Source organism: Mesoplodon bidens (genome assembly GCF_964165515.1).
Source record: "Mesoplodon bidens genome assembly, chromosome: 9".
NCBI classification, from domain to species: Eukaryota; Metazoa; Chordata; class Mammalia; order Artiodactyla; family Ziphiidae; genus Mesoplodon; species Mesoplodon bidens.
The window spans coordinates 89204919-89224589 of record NC_138166.1 but is presented as its reverse complement, the minus strand read 5'-3'; the positions used below and the strand labels follow the sequence as shown (position 1 = coordinate 89224589).

Genomic DNA, 19671 nt, shown 5'->3' with positions numbered 1-19671 from the left:
TTTCCCACTAAGTTTCTTTGTGTGGAACATAAACCTACATTTATGGTAACAACAGGATATCATACTGCTATTTAACCTGACAGCAAAAAACAGGAAAAAATCTTATTAGGGCCAGACTGACCTCGGACCACCTCAATACCCCTGAAAATAGGGGCGAAAAAATGAATCATGAAGAAACAGTATTCAAAGAGCACTGTATTATCTAATGTGACTTATAAAACAAGTAAAATCCAGTCATCTTTGATGGAAAAAGCCATAGTATTATGTGAAATTTAGGAATGTTTTGATGCTGATTTTTTACTGAAGTGGTACTCCAAGCCGTTAAGTTGGAACAAATTCCAAACTCACAGTTACTCGCATCACCTCAGTTTAATCATCCACAGCATCATATAACACAGCAGCTTTGTTCAGGCTCCCTCTGGATAAAATCTTCAGTTTTCCCACGGTTTTACCTAGAAATCCAGTTGTAGAATCAAACTGTGAATCCATTTCAGCTAATAATTTATTTTGATGTTTAACTTCATGGCCTATTTCAATGGAAAGAGATTTTATAGCAGTTACTTTGTTTCTCAGACTTTCCGTGAGTCTCTCATTTTCTTCTTCACAGGCACTATACCCACTATTAGGGTAGCCATAGTTCCCATAGTTGCCAGGAGGTACTCCTTCACCCAGGCCTGCACGCCTCATCCTGCCAGAGGAGCAGGGGAAAAGGCGGGCAGAGGGATGGTAGAAGAGGCCAGGGGCCACCCGGACCGCGGCCTCAGTACCAGGGCCTGGCCAAACACCAACTTCTTCCCCTAAAGCGCCACGACAATGTAGTCTCTAGGTTGAGTCTTAAAGGATAGGAGTTCAAGGGCACAATCACAGGCAGAGTCAGGCAAAGGATTGGGTGAAAAGAAATCTCAGAAATTGTAGGTTAAACAAAGGGCAGCCCAGAACATCAAGATTAGAAGTAAGGGCAAGAGGTGAAATTCTAAGGTGCCCCAGAACCTTAGAGAGCTCCAGGTGCCCTTATACCTCTGATCTGTTATCTGTGGTACCCAGGGTTAAATTGATTGATCCCTGCCCCAGGCAGAATGCTCCAGCCATTAAAGAGACCCTGTATGGTGAGTCTGAGCTCCAATACTCTTCAGAAGTGGGGTGTATTTGTCCTCATTCAGCCACGTGGCTTGTCTCACAAGTTGACTGATTCAGTGATGCTGCTGTGAGCACTGGTGGACTTGGAATCAGAAACGTCAACTTGAGACCTTGAATAAATCATTTAGTCTCCCTGAATCTCAGGGTTTTTTTTTATTTCTAAGATGAGGAGAAAAAGACTTCATAGGGCTGCAAGAGGTTCAAATAAAATAAGGTATGTAAAAGTGTTTTGCAGCTACAAATATTATGGTTATTACTATTACTATTAAGCTTAAAATAGTCATTTATTCATGGAAGCTCTGTTAATTGGCAGCTGATCCCTTCTATCCTCCTCTCAGACATATGTGTTCCTAAGAATCCCCTGGAACTTGGTCCAGCTGCAGATTCCCAGGCACCATCCCAAGCAATTCTGATTGAGTGGGTCTGGGTTGGTCCCGTGAGTTTGTAATTTAACAAGACCTTGAAGTAATTATGATGCAGGTGGTGACACAATCACACGCTGGAGAAACAGGAACTGAGTTCTACTGGGTTGGCCAAAAAGTTCGTTCAGTTAATGAATACGTCGTTCGATAAAGTTCTTGGTGAAAGTGAAAAACATGCCTTTTATTTTTACTTAAAACTGAATGAACTTGTTGGCCAGCCCAATACAGTCGAATGTAGCAGGACTAAAGCCTCCTTCACCCTTCTGAACTGAGTCTCCAAAAATGCTTCTGAACGCAACTGGTACAATTAAGTTTGAGATGCCTGTAGGATACCCAAGTGGAAACGTCCCCAGGTATTTGGGTAGCAGCTCAGGAGAAAGGTCTGGGTTGGAGGTAAGATTTGGGAGTCATCAGTGTACAGGTAACAGCTGAAGCCTTCATGAGGGTGGGGTAGGATAGCCGTGCTTCAGGTCGCAGCACTGCTTACTGTTTATGGGTCCCCGTTTGTTTTAGCTTCTACCAAAAATGGATGTCCCATGGTCTCCTCTTCCGGAGTTCTCTCGGCCCACAAATGGCACGATCATCCACCCAGGTGCCCAAGCCAGAAACCTGCCAATCACTTACTATCTCTTCTCCTCACTCACCTTAGCTAATTAATCACCAAGTTGAGCTGATTCCACGCCTCCGTAATTCTCAAATCCTACCCCTGCCCCTGCAATCTTCATCCCCACTGCCACCAGTCTAGTCTCATCTCTTGCTTGGAGTGCCACAGGCTCCTAGCTGACCCCCGTCTTCCTTCCAGCCCTGTTCCCATCCGATCCAGCCTCCACTCTGAAGCCAGAGTGTGTGTGCTTCAGTCATCCGGCTCCTCCAACCAGCCAGAGCTAGTCCTGAGGGCAGACACCCTGGTCTTGCATATAATTGTGTCCCTGACACCTAGCACAGTGCCTGGCATCTAGTAAGTGTTCATTAAATGTTTACCCCTCGTCCCATCCCCATGCTCCGTGTCCTCCCTTATCTCCCAACTGGAAGCCTCAAGGGCAAAGAGAGATTATTAGACTGGAAGAAAAGATAACTTGTGGTTCACCTTGTGGGCACCCGCATACTTTTCTTTGTATAATGGAATTGCTGTGGGCCCCAATAGCACCTGCTTAAACGAACATCAGTCTACCTGTTACTTTCATAGCAAGTGCCAGAGCATAAGCAGTAAAGGCTTAATCAGACATGCTGGAGCTAATGAGTGAGCTGGAGAATCTAGTGCCTTCTCCGGTTACATAAAGACAACTCAGTTAAATGTCTCCAAAACTTTTTAAAGAGAGAGTAAAATGGTAGGAAGGGAAGATGGGGGAAGAGGAATGCTTTGGACAGGAAACCGGTCAGAAGCCCACAGAGCCTACACACTGGAGTGACCCAAGAGTTTACATTCCCTCTAACTGGGCTGTCCTGCTTGAATGTGGTGGCTCCACACTGAATTTGTCCTCATTTATAATTCAGTAAATTTTTATTGAGCCTGTACTATAAGCCAGACACTGCTTTAGGCAATGGGGATATAGTAACAAACAATTCAGACAAAAATCTCCGTTCTCATGAAGCTTGTATTTTTGAGGGGGGAGGGGGACAGACAACAAGTAAGAAAAATATCTAGTTTGTTGGATGGTGATAAGTGCTATGGAGAAAGACAGAGCAAGGCAAGGGGGCTAGGAATTCTGGAGGTATAGAACTGCTATTTTGTACAGGATGATCAGACCTTTCTGAGAAGGTGACATTAGTGCAAACGTGTGCAGCCTCCTTTGTGTGTTTGCTCAAATGAGCTATCCATATGGGTATCTGGGAGAAGGCATGCCTGGTAGAGGAAAGACCTCCTACTAAGGCCCAGAGGAGCTGCATTTTGTTGATCAGAAAACCAGTCTTAGTTGGTTTTATAGGCTCTGGTCAGAAATTGCCATGGCAGTTGGAGGTGCAGGAGGTGGGAGCTGTGGCTTCAGCTTCAGGCGCCTTTAGGGGAATCTGATTCACAACTTTCCTGTAGGGGGAGGTTTGGGCATTGGCTGCTTGTCAGGATTTCCCAAGTTCACTTTTGAAGATCTGAGATCCCAGTCAAAATAGGATTTGCCTGGGTCCTCAGTCATCACAGAGGCGACTCTTCTTGCCTGCCCTGTGCGGCAAGACTGTTCGCCTGGGGTATGCTTACACCTTTGGAGTCAGGTAAAGCAGGCAGAGTGGAACAGGTCTCTACCTTGTCTTGCCACGGGTTTTGCTTTTTTTATCTTTTCAAGTTTCTCTAGTGCAGATCAGAACGCCTTTGGGGCTAAATTTCCATGCAGTAGGATTGGAGGATCTGAGCAGAGTGGCAGTAATGATTCTGAGTAGTATTTTGACAAATACACAAAGTCATACCATTAGAGGGAAGGAGAAGGGAACAAACCTTGCAATTTACTGATGGGCTATTCACTGTGCTAAGCGTTTTCCATACTGAAACATTAGCTAAATACATTTTCATTATTACTCTGGAAGGTAGGTGGAAAGTGAGGCTCAAAGATATTGACTATTCCCCTGCTTACAAAAATATATGCACTTTATAAAAATGTCAAACAAAAATCCATAAAAAATAGGAAGCGAAAGTCCCTCAGAGTCTCACCTCTTAGAGGAAACAACTACAGGAGGTTAGTGTTCAGTCTTCCTGAATTTTAAAAATGTACACACAAGCACATACGCATACCTTTTTTTTTGCCCAGCAAGAAACTGGGACTATATTATACATATTGTTCTGAAACTTGCCTTTTTTCTCAGAACAGTGTGCCTTGGTTATCTTGCTGTGTTAATAAATCTTATTAATGAAAGCAGACTTTTGGGGGAGTTAGAGCTCTCTGATAACACAACACCTGGTTGTGTGACTTCACACAAGTCACTTTGCCTCTTAGGACTACAGTTTCCCCCATTTGTAAAACGAGGGCAGGCAGATCACAGAGGATTCCGCGAGGTAATGCCAACGAGCAGGGCACCTCAGCCCCTCGCCCGCCTCGTGACTATCTGGGATAATCTCCAAGGTCCAGCCCTACTTGACTTGGACGGCAGCCGCCACTTTCAATAACTCAGATGACAAAGCCGCTGCCAGCGGTGCCAGAAAACCCCGGCGGGCACTGCTTCTTTCATTCGCTCTTGGAGCTGGGTGATGGTGTCGCGGGGCGGGGCCTGGGCGGGGCCACAGACGCGCGGCGAGCGGTGCGTGCGGGCTGGTAGGCCGGCCGCGGCGTGACGTGATCAGCGACCGCGCCCGGCCCCGCCCCGGGCGGCCTAGGCCCCGCCCCTCCGCCCCTGGTCCGCCGCGGCCCCTCACGGCGCTGGCGCAGAGATGGCGGAGGCAGTGGAGCGCACAGACGAGCTGGTCCGCGAGTACCTGCTCTTCCGCGGCTTCACGCACACGCTGCGGCAGCTGGACGCCGAGATCAAGGCGGACAAGGAGAAGGGGTTCCGGGTGAGGGGCCGGCGGGCGCGGCGCGGGCAGAGGCGGCCCCGAGGGGGCACGAAGCTGGCTCTCCCCCAGCACTGCCCTCCGGGGCGGGAGCGGCGCTGTCACCGCGCCAGGGGGACCGTCGACATCAGCGCGTCCGGCATTCGCTTGACAGATGCGGAACTGAGGCCCTGAGAGAGGACGTGACTTGCCTGAAGTTACCCAGCGAGTTAGGAGCATCGCCGAGGCTGGAGCCCAGGTGCCCTGACTCCTGGTCCGGGGCTCCCTTCTCCACCCCAGCCTCTCAGCAGGTGCTGGCCAGTCATTGGTCAGGATGGCGATGAGGTTTTAGGAGCTAACGTGGGGTAGATGGTTGGGGTTTTGGCAGCAGAAGTATTCTGAAGTTGGCTTCCAGTGGCATTGGGAACAAAGGGTTCTGCAGCCCAACATGTTAGCTGGGTTCAAGTATCTGTTTGTTTGAAACGGCTTTATCAGTGACTCATTGGCAGTTTTGCTTCACGATTGAGGAAGACCTTGTGCATTTGAAAACATACTTCCCCTGCTCAGACATGATTTTCTGTTGAGAAGTTCTTGGAATTTATATGTGTGTGATTTGTGTGTATATTTGCTGGCTTCAGTTGGTGTTGGCAGGTGAGGCAGTGAGCTAGCAGCAAGAACACTGGAGGGGAGTTAGGAGGCCTGGGTTCTTGTCTTGCCGAAGTTAGTGGCTACTTGGTGGTGGCAAAAGCAAATCATTTCAGCTGTCCAAGCCTCAGTGTTCCTGATCTATAAAATGAGTGTGTTGGAATGGTATCAATATTCAAAAGCCTTTCCATCTTGTGTACTCTGGTATGATTGCTCCTCACAAGGAGGTGACTCCTTTGGCTGACACTGAGCAGCTGCCAGGACTTTGGTAGTGCTTTGAGGACTTGAAGGAGACAGTACATCTCACCATGAGCCTTGGAATCCTGGAATGGAGGAGTTAGGAGGAGGGGCATGGAGATTGTCTCACTCTGTCTTTTTTGCTTTTTGAAATCTTAGGTAACTGAGACCAGAGAGTTGAAGTGACATTGCCAAGGTGGCTGAGTAAGTCAGAGGCAGATCCAGGCCCTCGACCCAGATCTCCTTCTTCCTGGGCCAGGAAGCTTTTACACCTGCAATTTCCATGCTTGGTAGAGGGTCAAAACACATAACTACATCAGGAAAAAAACCTAAAAGCTATTACGTTACTGTGTTTTGAAAGTTTTATAGATTGCTAACTTAAAGAAAAAAAAATTTTTTTTTTTTTTAGGTGTTGGGGGTAGGAGTTTATTAATTAATTAATTTATTTTTGGCTGTGCCGGGTCTTCGTTTCTGTGCGAGGGCTTTCTCTAGTTGTGGCAAGCGGGGGCCACTCTTCATCGCCGTGCACGGGCCTCTCACTGTCGCGGCCTCTCTTGTTGCGGAGCACAGGTCCAGGCACGCAGGCTCAGTAGTTGTGGCTCACGGGCCCAGTTGCTCCGCGGCATGTGGGATCCTCCCAGACCAGGGCTCGAACCCGTGTCCCCTGCATTAGCAGGCAGATTCTCAACCACTGCGCCACCAGGGAAGCCCAAGGAAAAAAAATTTTTAACATCCAGAAGCCACAGCAAGAGGAAAAAGCTGTCTTAACTCTGTGGAATGAGGAGAGAATTCCCTTCCGTCCTTCAATGCCTTCTCCATCTCATCTTTTTCTCACCAGGTGGACAAGATTGTGGACCAGCTGCAGCAGTTAATGCAAGTGTATGACTTGGCTGCCCTTCGGGATTATTGGAACTACCTAGAACGTCGGCTCTTCAGCCGCTTGGAGGATATGTACAGACCCACCATCAACAAGCTGAAAACCAGCCTGTTCCGCTTTTATCTCGTCTACACAATCCAGGTGCTTTTGGTTTAGGGATTTCTTGGTGGAGAGAGTTCTTTGATCCAGAGATAGATTTTCTTTTAACACCTAGGGACAGCTCTCTCTGTTACTCCTGGGAGAAGGTGAAACAGTCACAGTGCAAATTATTTTTGACTGTTTTCCTACTTCTTTTCTCCTTCTCGTCTGTAGATGATTGGACTTGTCTTCCTCATTCCTATTTCCCCTCTTGTTTTAAGCACGTAAGCCTGGGGGATGTTTTGAAGAATATAAGTAGCTGGGTTAAAGTTTGAGTAATAAAGATTATGGCTGACCTGGGGGAGTAAATCACTTAGATTATTTGAAAATCAACTAGGAATTAATTTTTAGAATGGTATTTATCATCAGGACTTTATTTTATTTTACTTATTAATTTTTGAAGATTTTGTTTGTTTGTTTGTTTTCTTTTGCGGTACACGGGCCTCTCACTGTTGTGGCCTCTCCTGTTGCGGAGCACAGGCTCCGGATGCGCAGGCTCAGCGGCTATGGCTCACGGGCCCAGCCGCTCCGCGGCATGTGGGCTCTTACCAGACCGGGGCACCCACATTCCCTGCATCGGCAGGCGGACTCTCAACCACTGCGCCACCAGGGAAGCCCTGAAGATTTTTTGATGTGGACCATTTTTAAAGTCTTTATTGAGTTTGTTACAATATTGCTTCTATTTTATGTTTTGGTTTTTTGGCCCCAAAGCATGTGGGATCTTTGCTCCCCGACCAGGGATGGAACCCACACCCCCTGCATTGGAAGGCGAAGTCTTAACCACTGGACGGCCAGGGAGGTCCCTCAGGAGTTTAGTTTAAACCAGCTTCTTTGAAGTTACAAGGAACTTGAGAAAAGTGTGATGGTTCTCTTGATTTTATAGAGTTTATAGATCATGTTTGGCCACTTACCCAGCAGGCCGATGTTCAGAGGCTGTCTGCTGTGCGGTGGTGAAGAATCTTACCTCTGGACTCCTGTCTCTCCCCCTTCCTTGCTCCCTCCACTGTGTCTTGGCAGACAAACAGAAGTGACAAGGCTCAGGAGTTCTTTGCAAAGCAGGCCGTGGAGCTCCAGAACCAGGCTGAGTGGAAGGACTGGTTTGTCCTTCCCTTCCTGCCATCCCCGGACACCAACCCCATCTTTGCCACCTACTTTTCTCGCCAGTGGGCCGACACCTTCATCGTGTCCCTGCACAACTTCCTGAGCGTCCTGTTTCAGTGCATGCATATCCTCTCCGCTGCCCGGGGCTGGGGGCCCAGGCTGAGGCAGCCCGACAGCGTGATCAGTGGCCGCTGCTCTTAATGCAATCGTTTCTTCTACACAATGCCCAAGGATCACTGTCATGTGTCACGTGAGGGGGCTGGACAGATGGTGGTTATTTTGATCAGTAGGCCGGAGATCGTAGGTCGGGAATTGTCATCATTATTACAGTTGTTCAGCAGCTCTGCTGCTGAATAATGGACATGTGTGGGTGGGGACTGTCCTAGCAGTGGGGGGATAGGAGCCCTCAAATAGGGCCTCTCTCAGCAAACGCAGGGGTCAGTGCAGAGCTGCTTTGCAGCGAAACCGGCCAACCTCGAGAGCACCCTTTGTGCACGCCCTGTGCCCCCCAGGATTCACTTGCCTTTGTTGGGATTCGGTAGCAGGTGAGAACACTTCTAGGGCCGGAACTTCCTCCCTGTGTTAGTGCCTGGGTCACTGTCTTTATAATGACCTTAGGGTCCCTTGACTTGTCAGAGGACAGAGCAGCTTTAAGAACATAGGTGTGGATATTTAAGAGAGGATGTAACTACTTTACAGCCTGACCTATTTACCATTTTGTCGTGGAAAGCCCAGGACATCCTCCTCGTCACTCTTGCTCTCTAGCAGGAATTCCACGGGAGGAGAAGGGAGTCTGGTTGGAATGGGGCTGTCTGGTGGGTCACTGATAAACTGGACGTGCGGAGGCCTATCCACCATCTCCTTTTGGCTCTGGGAGGAACGTCTTCTGGTGGAGGTAGGAAGGGAGTGTTTCCTTTTGTGCTGTGGTGAGTGTGAGTTACGCCCTTGCCAGGTTGGCCTTTTCTCTCCCCCTGCTGCTGCTCTTCATCCCCAGGGCTTTCAGACAAAGCTAACAGGGGGCCCAGCCCAGAGGTGGTTACGGCTTGACACCCGCGGGCCCTCTAGGGAAGTGTGCTTCCCCGGTACTGAGGCCCTGCCTGCTTTGTGCTCCTCTGGACTGAAGCTGTTTGAGGTGGTCAGGAAAAACAGACACCCTGACCTAGAATGTGGGTGCTCATAGGGTGGCAATCTGCAGAAAGCTTGCTTCTCAAGTCTGAACCTCTGCCAGAGAGGCTCAACCTGCGGAGGGGAAAGGCGAGTGGCCAGCTGCTGGGCTGGCTTTTTGCTCAATGTCACTAAAGCTTAGGCTGGCTGTGAAGCCCGCAGGATACTAGCCCTTTACTGCTGGCATTTGGGAGAAAGCGTCAGGTTTGGACTTATGTCCTCTCTGTGGGCTAGCCAGGCAGGTTGTCATGTGTCCGTGAGTCTCTCTGAAGGAAGTCAGGCCAGGCCCCGTGTCAAGGGAGAGACTATTCATAAAGCTGTGAAGAGCCCACAGCACAGAGTTTTTACTCTGTGTCATGTTCAAAGGTGTTGGTGTGGTGTCAAGAGTTTGGGAAGGGCTTTTAATCGTTTTGCAGGCAGGCTTATTTATTTTTGTTGTATTGAATTGTTTTATTGCAGAGTTTGTGATAGAATATATTTTTTGATTTGAATTTTATTTTTATTTTTTGATTTGAATTTTATTTTAGAATATATATTTTAATTGGCTATTTTCCCCAGCTTTGTTGGAGTATAATTGACAATTAAGAATTGTATATATTTAGGTATAAAACTTGATGGTTCGGGGTATGTACACATTGTGACATAATCACCACAGTCAAATTGATTAAGAGGCAGGTTTATTCTTTAACTTGGTGCACCGGTTCCCGTGATCCTGAACTTCGATGCAGAGTGCCAGCGGACCAACCAGGTTCAGGAAGAAAATGAAGTTCTGCGCCAGAAGGTTAGTTTACTCAGTGCTTGCTCCTTGGGAAGTACTTCTGCTTTTCATGTGTAAAATTAGGTAGTAGCCATAGAGGGCTGATTTCAGTAGAGGAAAGCACTGATCTCAGATGAAAGTGAGTCACCAGAAAGGCAGTGTTGGGGATTTGGGGGCCACGTGACAAGTCTTTGAAAACCAGAGGTGAGGTTCATGTTGTAAGTCACGTAGCGCGAACAACACAGTAACAGGAGTGAACTTTTTATTTATTTATTTATTTATTTATTTATTTATTTATTTATTTATTTTTTGGCGGTACGCGGGCCTCTCACTGCTGCGGCCTCTCCCATTGCGGAGCACAGGCTCCGGACGCGCAGGCCCAGCGGCCACGGCCCACGGGCCCAGCCGCTCCGCGGCATGCGGGATCCTCCCAGACCGGGGCACGAACCCGTGTCCCCTGCATCGGCAGGCGGACTCCCAACCACTGCGCCACCAGGGAAGCCCAGGAGTGAACTTTTAAGAGGAAAAAGACTCTATGCATTGATGTCACCTTACATCTAACCTGCTTCCCACCCCTAGTCCTTTTCCACCTGTCCCCACGTCTGTATTGTTTACGGCCCAGAAATGATTTAATTGTTCTCAGCTAAGCTAAACTAGGTTTCTCTAGTTTGGTAAAATGATAGCTCCAGGGGACCCACATTTGCCTTTACATTTTGCCTGAGGAGCCTTTCTCTAACCTTGAGATTGACACATCTTCAGAAAAGGGAGGATTTTTTAGAAAAAGGAAGGTTATAAGCTGTTTAGGTTTGGGGGTTTAAGATTCTTGGGTTTGGGGGTGTGTGTATAATTTTCTTCAGGCAGAAGGTCAAAAATGCTGACCTTCATTTCAAATTTCTTTTTTCCATTTGAGTTCCAAAGTCTGATTTTGTAGATTCCAAAGAGCAAAGCATGATTGGGTGGAACTATTTTTCTCACTGAATTCAGGAAGAAGCGAGTCAAATGATAAAAAGAAAAAAAAAAAAGTGGGTTTTGTATATCTAACGGTTTTTAGTTTTCTCGCCTCCCTGTAGTCAAGTACCAGCAGCCTCACCCATTTTTCCAGTCTGCAGAGAGTGAGAGAGGCACTCCGAGGTTGAGGGCGGGTGGCCTTTGAGCCAGTGTGCTTGGGTTTCGGATGTGACGTGAGTCTAATCTTCCTCAGGGGAGGGAAGGCTGGGTGAGATCCCCATCTTACTCGTCCCACCTCTACGCAGCTGTTTGCACTGCAAGCCGAAATCCACCGACTGAAGAAAGAGGAGCAACAGCCAGAAGAGGAAGCGGCCTTAGTCCAGCACAAATTGCCTTCTTATGTCTCCAACATGGACCGCCTGGGGGACTCGGAACTGTGAGTGTGTGCTGCGCCCACTCCGCGCCTCGGTCCCCTGTGCTCTCCCCTCCTCCTGGTGATGACGTGGAATTGCCAGGAGCCTCCCGGGTGCTCACTGTTCTTGTCTGAGCTTTCTGAGTAAGGTCCCCTGGTCCTCTAGTTGTCCCCTACCTCCCAGCCTCTAGGCCTGTTCTTCCAGGGGCCTGCACGTCCAGATATGTGCAGCCTGGGTTAATAATCGCACCCGCTTTCGTGAAGCCCTGGGAAGTTTCTGTGCCCTGAAAGGAGCGCCTCTTGGATGACACGATTGCCAACCACAGGTTGGATGCATTTCTCCGTAGAAGCATGCTCTTGTCCCAGGGTTGGGAAAGGTAGGCAGGTTGGAAGAGAGGTATTTGAGCAACCTTAAAAAAAAACAGCTAGTTACAGCCGAAAACCCAGGCGATGAGAATAATAGCAGTTGAAGAGACGTAGGCGCCACAGGTCACAGAATTAGCGATTGGTGAGTCAGGATGCAAACCCAGGCAGTCAGATTCCAAACCTGCATGTGGCCAAGTACTGCAGCAGATGAAACTGCTCTAGTTTCTGAGCTAGCGCCCTCCGATGGAAATAAAGTGCAAGCCAAAAATCAAACTTAAAAATTTTTAGTAGCTATGTTAAAAAAAGGAAAAACAAGCTCATTTTAATGATATATTTTACTGAGCCCAACTTTCTCAAAATATCGTTTGAACATGTAATGAATATAAACAAAGTATTCATGAGATATTTAACATTCTTTTGCATGCTCAGTCTTGAATCCCAGTGTGGATTTTACGCCTCCAGCACATCTCCATTTGGACTAAAGACATTTCAGGTGCTCAGTGCCCCGTGTGACCAGTGGCTATTAGACAGCGCTGCTCTGAGCTTTACCACGGCCCTCAAAGAAGAGCCGCAGCCTTCACCATTGTGCCAGTTAGGCTGCCGGCTCCCTTCGTACGAGAATAGCACCAAGCATCACGCCGCCTTAAGGCCCAGGCGTGCGAACCTGGCCAAGGCCCTGGTCACTGGCAGCGTCCATAGCCTGGGAGGTCTGTGCTCCGGGTTCTCCCAGGTCCCCCCTCCAGCGCTACGACCTTGTGCTGTCTGCTTGTCCAGAGCCATGGTGTGCAGCCAGAGGAACGCTTCCCTCTCCCAGTCGCCTCGCGTGGGCTTCCTGTCCTCTCTGCTGCCTCAGAGTAAGAAGAGCCCCTCAAGGTTGTTGCCTGCCCAGGCCCCCGCTCAGGCTCAGAGCTCGGCCAAGAAGGAGTCCTTTGGCGGCCAGGTTAGTGCAAGTCCTGCCTTTCTAACTCTCGCCAGGAGGCCTCCGACATCCCACTCGTCAGGTGGAGACTTGTCCACCCTCCCTTAGGACCTGCAGGTGGAGAGTGGATGGTGACAAGAGGAAGTATGCTCTGAAGGGCCCCTTCCCGTTTCTCATAAATGTCCCCTAACTCATGAGCGCTTATGACTGCGATTTGTTTCCTCAAGTGTGGATTCAAGCAATTCTGGACTTTTAGATTTTTGGTGATATAAAGTAGCTTGTTGATAAAGACTAAATTAAAGTTACTTCTAAATCCAGTGTAGTATTTCTTTTACAAGTTGTTATTTCCTGATTCTGCAAGGGAGTTTTGCTATTTTTCACTTTTTAGAAGCTTGCAAGAGAATTTCTTTTATGCCAGCATATGTCCAAAATTGAGGAGTTTTCCAAGCAGAGATGGTCAGAATTCATTGCTTTCAGAAGTGCTGGCCAGAGTGAAACTTTAACAGACCCATAGTTATGCCTTATTGCTCGGGTAGGGACTGTTTCCCTTTTAATATATTTTTATTAGTCGCAGATACAGTAAGTTGTCATCATCTCTGCCTTCCTCTCCTGCCACCCTTGGCTTGAGTACAGGTGCAAGTAATGCAGCAGCGTGGGGCTGCTTGGGGAGAAAGGGGTCCTCCCCAAGGCTGCCATTGGGATGTCGGGGCTTTTAGCACAGCACTCGGGTTTAGTACTGTTGTTGAAGTGCAGACATTGCGCAGGACACCAGGGAAGAAAGCATGGGCTTTGCAGTCAGGCAACTGTACCTTGTTTATCATCCTTGCTCAGATTGCTTAAACTCATCCCACTTCACTTGGGATGATGATAACAACGGCATTCACTCCCTAGGGGCAGGGTTATTTGAGCTGATATGAGAGCCCTTGGTATATGCAGTGCCTGGCAGGTTATAAGCGCGCAATACATTTTAGTTGTAGTTTTTGTAGCTGGGAAGGTATTGGCCTCCTGGGTACCTAAGTCAGTTCTGAGACCTAAAGTGGCAGCAATGCAAAATGACTGCAGCCTTAGCATCCAGGGGGTTTGGGGCATCAAAAATCAGTCATGGTTATTCTACGACTGTTTTTCTGAAGTTCAAACCTTAAAAATTAGAACTGCAGTTTTGTAGAATGTGGTTGAGTAAGTTTTACGGTTTGCTTTGCAAATCTGTTTCACTGTGCAAGATTTTGTAAGTGTAGTAGATGACGTATGGAATGCTACGTCCCTTAAAATGTACATGAAATGATGAAATTCAATTTCATTAACTTAAAAGAAAATACGGAGACGGGGTCTTTGGGCTTAAGCCCGTGGCCTTATGTTTACGTGTTCAGGCGCTAAGGTGTCCTATGGTGAGGGTGAAATGGGATTGGAAATTTTTTGTATGGTTCTTGTTCAGGAGACAAAGGTAAGAGTGTGTAATTTGCAAAAAACATGCCTTCCTTTACCTCTGAAATATATTCAAACAAAGCTTGGGTCACTGCGGGGCATGTTAACAGAGCAGAGGCAGCCTTCTTTCCACTTCCTGAATGGAGTCGATAAATGTCTGCAATCTGAAAAATCCAGTGGTTGGGTCACTTGTTTTTTTTACTGATATATTAGACGCAGCAGTGACGTTTCAGTTCTAAAGATAACTAGCATATTTGAGGTTCAAGAAAAAGCACAGAATTTTAGAGTTGGAGAAAGCTTAAAGGTCACTTGGCCCACCCTCCTACTGAGAGAGGGCACGTCCTGTGACTGATTGCCTCCTGTGCTGGGGAGGTCACTGCTTGTACATGAGGGACGTTGGCCTGTTTGAAAGTTGTTAGTTGAAACCTCTATGATTTTTACTCACTGATCTTAGCTTTGCCTTCGAGCTATGAGAATGAGGCTTCTGGTTAGGACAACCCTTCCTGTCTTTTCCAGGCTAAGTACTATGTTCATTCCTTCCTTTCTGCCCAACTGTTTACCCATGTGGCATGATTTCTAGACCCCTCACCATTCTGGTTCTCTTCTTCTAGGGGGGACATTCTAATTTTTAAATTCCTCTATACAATCGATGGCCAAATTTGAGTTTACAATTCAAGATGCTGTCTTACCAATACCAAATGCAGTTAGCTGTGTGATCACTTCCTGTGATTTTAATGCTATACTGCTTTTAACGCAATAGAAAGTGACATTGGTTTTTTAATCAGCCACGTGGCTTCGTTAGTGCATACTTAGCTTGTAGTCTTTTCTTCACTACTACCATGCCAGAGAGCCTTCTTTCTTTTTTACTCTTAATAAGCAAGCAAAACAACATGAGTTGTGTTATTAAATTAGCAATACAGGGACTTCTCTGGTGGCGCAGTGGTTGAGAATCCGCCTGCCAATGCAGGGGACACGGGTTCGAGCCCTGCTCCGGGAAGATCCCACATGCCACGGAGCAGCTACACCCGTACACCGCAACTACTGAGCCTGTGCTCTAGAGCCCGCGAGCCACAGCTACTGAGCCTGTGTGCCACAACTACTGAAGCCTGCACTCCGCAACGAGAGAAGCCACTGCAATGAGAAGGACATGCACCGCAACAAAGAGTAGCCCCCGCCTGCCGCAACTAGAGAAAGCCTGCGCACAGCAAAGAAGACCCAACACAGCCAAAAATAAATAAATAAAAAATAAATTTATAAAAAAAATTAGCAATACATAAAATGATAGGCTTTCCTATTTTAAATATTATTTATACATAGCATTGTAAGTTTCAGTCACAGCATTTTACCCACTTGTGATCAGTCACTGTAACTGTTGTTGTTATCACTGAAAAGTTCATAAAATTATAGATGTAGAGTCTCTGGCGATACACTCTCTGTGCTTTCACTATGAACCCGGAGGCAAAATTTTAGAAACACATGGAAGTAGCTGTAAAACCACAATTCCTAAGCTCTTCTGGGATCTCTGTGACAGAAGCCCCTGTGGGCAGCTCCTCAGCAGGCTCTCCCACTGCAGTTTTACCCCATCCTCCCCTCCAGTTATAATTCCACTCCTTCCATAACTACTCAGTCCGTCGTGAGGGGGAATTACGGTTATTACAGAGATAACCTCTAATTGGCTGTAATGCAAAGAAAGCAAAGCGACCACAGACTTCTGTATTTGTAACTCTTATTAGTATCAAACTACCTCATAGCTCCCGTGACATCAGCCGTAAGAATGCTGCCCTTGGGGGCATCTTAGCAGGATGGGGAAAAGGGAGCCCTCTTCCCCGTCTTTCATTCTGTAATTTCTGTGTTACTAGGGCCTGTCTTCATTTTGCTTCAGGTGAGCCTAAATTACTGGAACTTGTTCTCTGTTCCATTTGGATGACTGCCTGGTAAGCTCTATTCAGGCCACCGAAAATGAATTTAGATCCTTCCCTAGAGTGAGAAGCAAGAAGGTCAAATGATAAAACATAGGTTAAGATACCTCTCCTGAACTGTAGGAGACAGGTAGATTATGGTAGAATATGACAATACAATTTGGACTGTTGGAATGTTATCTGAATCCAGTAGTTAAGATTTTTATGAGGTTTGCTCGTAAAACAAAGTAAAACTTTCAATTACCGGTTGTACCACAGTGGACATTTACTTAAGTTATATGCATTTGTAGCTTAACATAGATAGGTGTTTGGTGGATGGCTGCATTCATCAGCTTTTAGCATACTATTGTTTTTGTTGATGTTTACCCTTCTTTCGTAAATAACTTAGATATAGTTTAAGGAGAAGCTCTCTCTAAGCAGGATCTGATAGGTCACACTTAGGTCTATAGCTCTTTTGGTATAAACTACCCTATCATTATAAGGACAGTTCTTCTTAATTTATTGCAGTGCCTTATGTTAATTGCCTGTGTGAATTTTCATTTCGGAGTACTGTCCAGCCCCCAACCTAATGATAAACTGGACAGCTTCCTTGCCATCTTGACTTGACAGGGAAGCATTGCTTTTGTTCCTCTTAATGTTGTAATGTATTTGCTGGGGAAGGGTTACAAGTGGCTTTTGTGTCAGCTAGACGAATTTGAAGTCTATCCTAAGCCTCTCTATTCCATCAGTTTGGGCCAATTGAATTGAGCACCCTTAAAACCACGTGTTGCAAAAGGAAAAAAACACCACTTATCAGGTGTAGCAGGTGAGTAAGGAAAGACAGGTGTGCCACCAAGTACCTGTCCCTGCTCTGCAGCCTTCCCAGCCTTTGGTTCCAAGGTGAGATACCCCTGTGGTCTGTGTACTTTCTTTGGGAATGCATGCAATATTAAAGGGGTTCTTTTCCTTCTCAAATATCCAGTTTAAAGATCTCTTGGTCAGGCTGATAAATCTGTGAAACCTGAATCATAGTTCTGCCAGGCTGTTCGAGACTTCCTTGCTTGCCAGGGTCCCACTATTTTGGAAAACAGCCGTCAACCCTGGAAACTGATCTTCCTCCTCCTCTCAGTACTGTTTTTATAGCTAGCTGTGGAGTTCCCATAGCCGCCTTTGAAGTCCAGAAAACATGGCCTCTGCTGTCAGTCCTTCTTTTGTCTTGTCTATCAAGATGTTCGAGCTTTTGGAGACGTGTTTTGGAATTCTTCATTTCTAATTTTATTTGAGTTCTCTGTTTTTCTTGGTAAATCGAGCTAAAGTTTTGTCTATTTTGTTTAACTTTCAGAAAACCAGCCCTTAGTTTCACTGATCATTTCTGTTGACTTTTTAGTCTATTTCACTGTTTTCCACTCTGATCATTGTTATTTCCTTCCTTCTACTAACTTTGGGCTTCATGTATTCTTCTTTTCCTAGTTCCTTGAGGTGTAAAGTTAGGTTGTTTACTTGAGGTCTTTCTTCTTCTTTTTTTTTTTTTTTTTCGGTACGCGGGCCTCTCACTGTCGTGGCCTCTCCCGTTGCGGAGCACAGGCTCCGGACGCGCAGGCTCAGCGGCCATGGCTCACGGGCCCAGCCGCTCCGCGGCATGTGGGATCTTCCCGGACCGGGGCACGAACCCGTGTCCCCTGCATCAGCAGGTGGACCCTCAACCACTGCGCCACCAGGGAAGCCTGACAAATGTTATATCCTTTTGTTGGAGTGACCCCATTATCATTATATAATAGCCTTCTTTGTCTCTTGTTACAGTCTTTGGCTTCAAGTCTATTTTGTCTGATATAAGTATAGCCTCCCCTGTGGAATTCTTTAGTCTGAGCAGTTTGCCCTCTGGATCAGCAGATACAGGGAGGAATTAATAGATTTGTGTAATGAAGGTTGGCATCCTTGGATCTCCTCCAAGGGAGTGAACCACCCCCGACCCCAGTACCCACCCCGGGACCGTGTGAGGGACCATGGTTACCTCAGGACCACCTCTTACTTTTGGGAAGGTAACAGGAGTCATCTCCCACTTTCCAAAACTGTGGGGCCTATTCAGTGTTCCATGGACCATGGGATACTTCTCAAGAATGGCTGGAAGCACCCAGAGAAGGGCCTTATCTTGGTTCTTATTTTGCTCCAGGATTATGACATCTCTTCTTATCTTTTCTACTCAGTGCCACTTTCTTCCATGGGCTCCCATCATGGTGTTTCTTTCTTCAGGTTTCTCACAGTTTGGGGCTGTTGTCAGGTCTGGGTGTAAATTCCGGTTCTGTCAGGTTCTCCCTGTGTAACCTCTCCAAGCATCTGCTCCCCATGTTAAAATAATGCCTCATCTTTAAGGGAATATTTGTAAGGTTCTTAGCATGGCAGCTTACATATGGTAAATGCTCAATGAGTAATGATGTTATTATTGTTGTTGGTTTTCTTCTTAGGTTATTTTTAAAAAATCTTAACTAAGAACTTTACTTTTCCCCAAATAAGTCAGAATTCAGAGAATCAAATACTCTTTCTAGAGAAAACATCTGTTACAAGCACAAGTAGATACCAATGGAGGGCACCTCAGTCAGAAAACCAAAAATAACCAATCCTGTGTAGCTCAGCCACAGTTAGGCTCCAGGTAAACTAATAGCCTTTAAAATTTCCTTTCTTAACTGTTCACATGACTCCAGGGTCCCAAGGAACGTATGTTAATCATTTTAAGTTGTTTAGTGTTAACATAAAAAATAACCAGTAGAAGAACTAGAAGCCCACAAATAGACTTTGGTTGAGTTTATTCTCTTTACTTAGGACTTGTGTACAAATGATTTGTGAGGAGGTTGGTCTCAAACCAGAGTGGCTGTTTGCATCCTATCCCTTTGCTAAGAGTGTTAAAAAAAAAAAAAAAAAAAAAAGGCGTGTGTTGGGGGTGGTAGGAGTGTGACCATCACAATTTGTGGGAATAAGGGTGGAAAAAAAGAAACCAGCCAGATAATTTGGGAAGGTGATGAGGTGGCAGTTCCTTTTTAAAAAGCTCTAGATTAGGAATCTTCAGTCTCTATAGGAGTGGGAATTACTGAGTTCATTTGCTGTAACCTTGGTTGACTTTATCTCTCTTGCTATGAAAAGGAGCCAGAAGATGCCAATTTCTCTCTTGTCCAATTTATCTTGCTCAAAAGACCTTGAGTTTCCAACAATTTCTGTTAAGACTTTCTGGTTGCCTAGTAATCATTTCCAAATACCTCAATATTTGTTAACATTGGCTGGTTTAGTCATGCACTTGGCCCAAAACAAGAGGATACTGTGTTCCTTTTTCCCTCCAGAGGGGTGATTTTATTTTGCATAATTTTTTTGCTGTATTGCCCAAACATATAATTGCTTGTAAGTCTTTCTAACACCCAACGTAGAGCCTGATCTGCCTCATAATTGTCACTTAGTAAGTGCTAAGCTAAATAAAGTTAACTGTTCCAGTTAGATCAAGGAGATACATATGTATTACCTCCAGGTGATAGGTGTGGCGGGTGGAGAAGTGAGTGCTGGGGACCTGTCCTCTCAGGATGGGGGAGTGGGGAACAGAAAGGAGGAGGTCCAGCCTGCTTATGTTTTGCCCTTGACTTTGCTCATGGGCTGACATAGTAACATTTTAACTACCTCTCAGCATGGCCAGGGAGGAACCTTACCCAGGAGTAAGGGGAGAGTCCACTCCTTGCTCCCTGTTCTCCTCCTGGCCCAGGTGTCATGGCCTGGGCCCAGGTAGGAAGAGACTTTTCA

At 46.5% G+C, this 19671-nt stretch overlaps 2 protein-coding genes across 7 annotated transcripts in view; one reads left to right on the top strand and one right to left on the bottom strand.

The window, feature by feature from the left end:
• WDR91 (WD repeat domain 91) overlaps window positions 1-19671 on the top strand; it is a 56786-nt gene that overhangs the window by 24178 nt on the left and 12937 nt on the right. For 3 of the 6 annotated variants that reach the window (XM_081243814.1, XM_081243811.1, XM_081243810.1), the window contains 5 exons: window positions 6731-6910; window positions 7925-8132; window positions 9871-9953; window positions 11183-11313; window positions 12430-12595. In XM_081243814.1, coding sequence (XP_081099940.1) covers window positions 6731-6910; window positions 7925-8132; window positions 9871-9953; window positions 11183-11313; window positions 12430-12595 — 768 coding nt within the window. Of the gene's footprint in view, window positions 1-4879; window positions 5035-5185; window positions 5322-6730; window positions 6911-7924; window positions 8133-9870; window positions 9954-11182; window positions 11314-12429; window positions 12596-19671 lie in introns of those variants that run through there. The other 3 variants (XM_081243809.1, XM_081243813.1, XM_081243812.1) reach the window with 3 other exon arrangements.
• On the bottom strand, window positions 370-721 carry LOC308622779 (BET1 homolog; the record flags this gene model as incomplete). The annotated part of the gene is made up of 1 exon (XM_081244407.1): window positions 370-721. The coding sequence occupies exon 1, from the start codon at window positions 685-687 to the stop codon at window positions 370-372; it is 318 nt and encodes a 105-aa protein (XP_081100533.1). The 5' UTR covers window positions 688-721.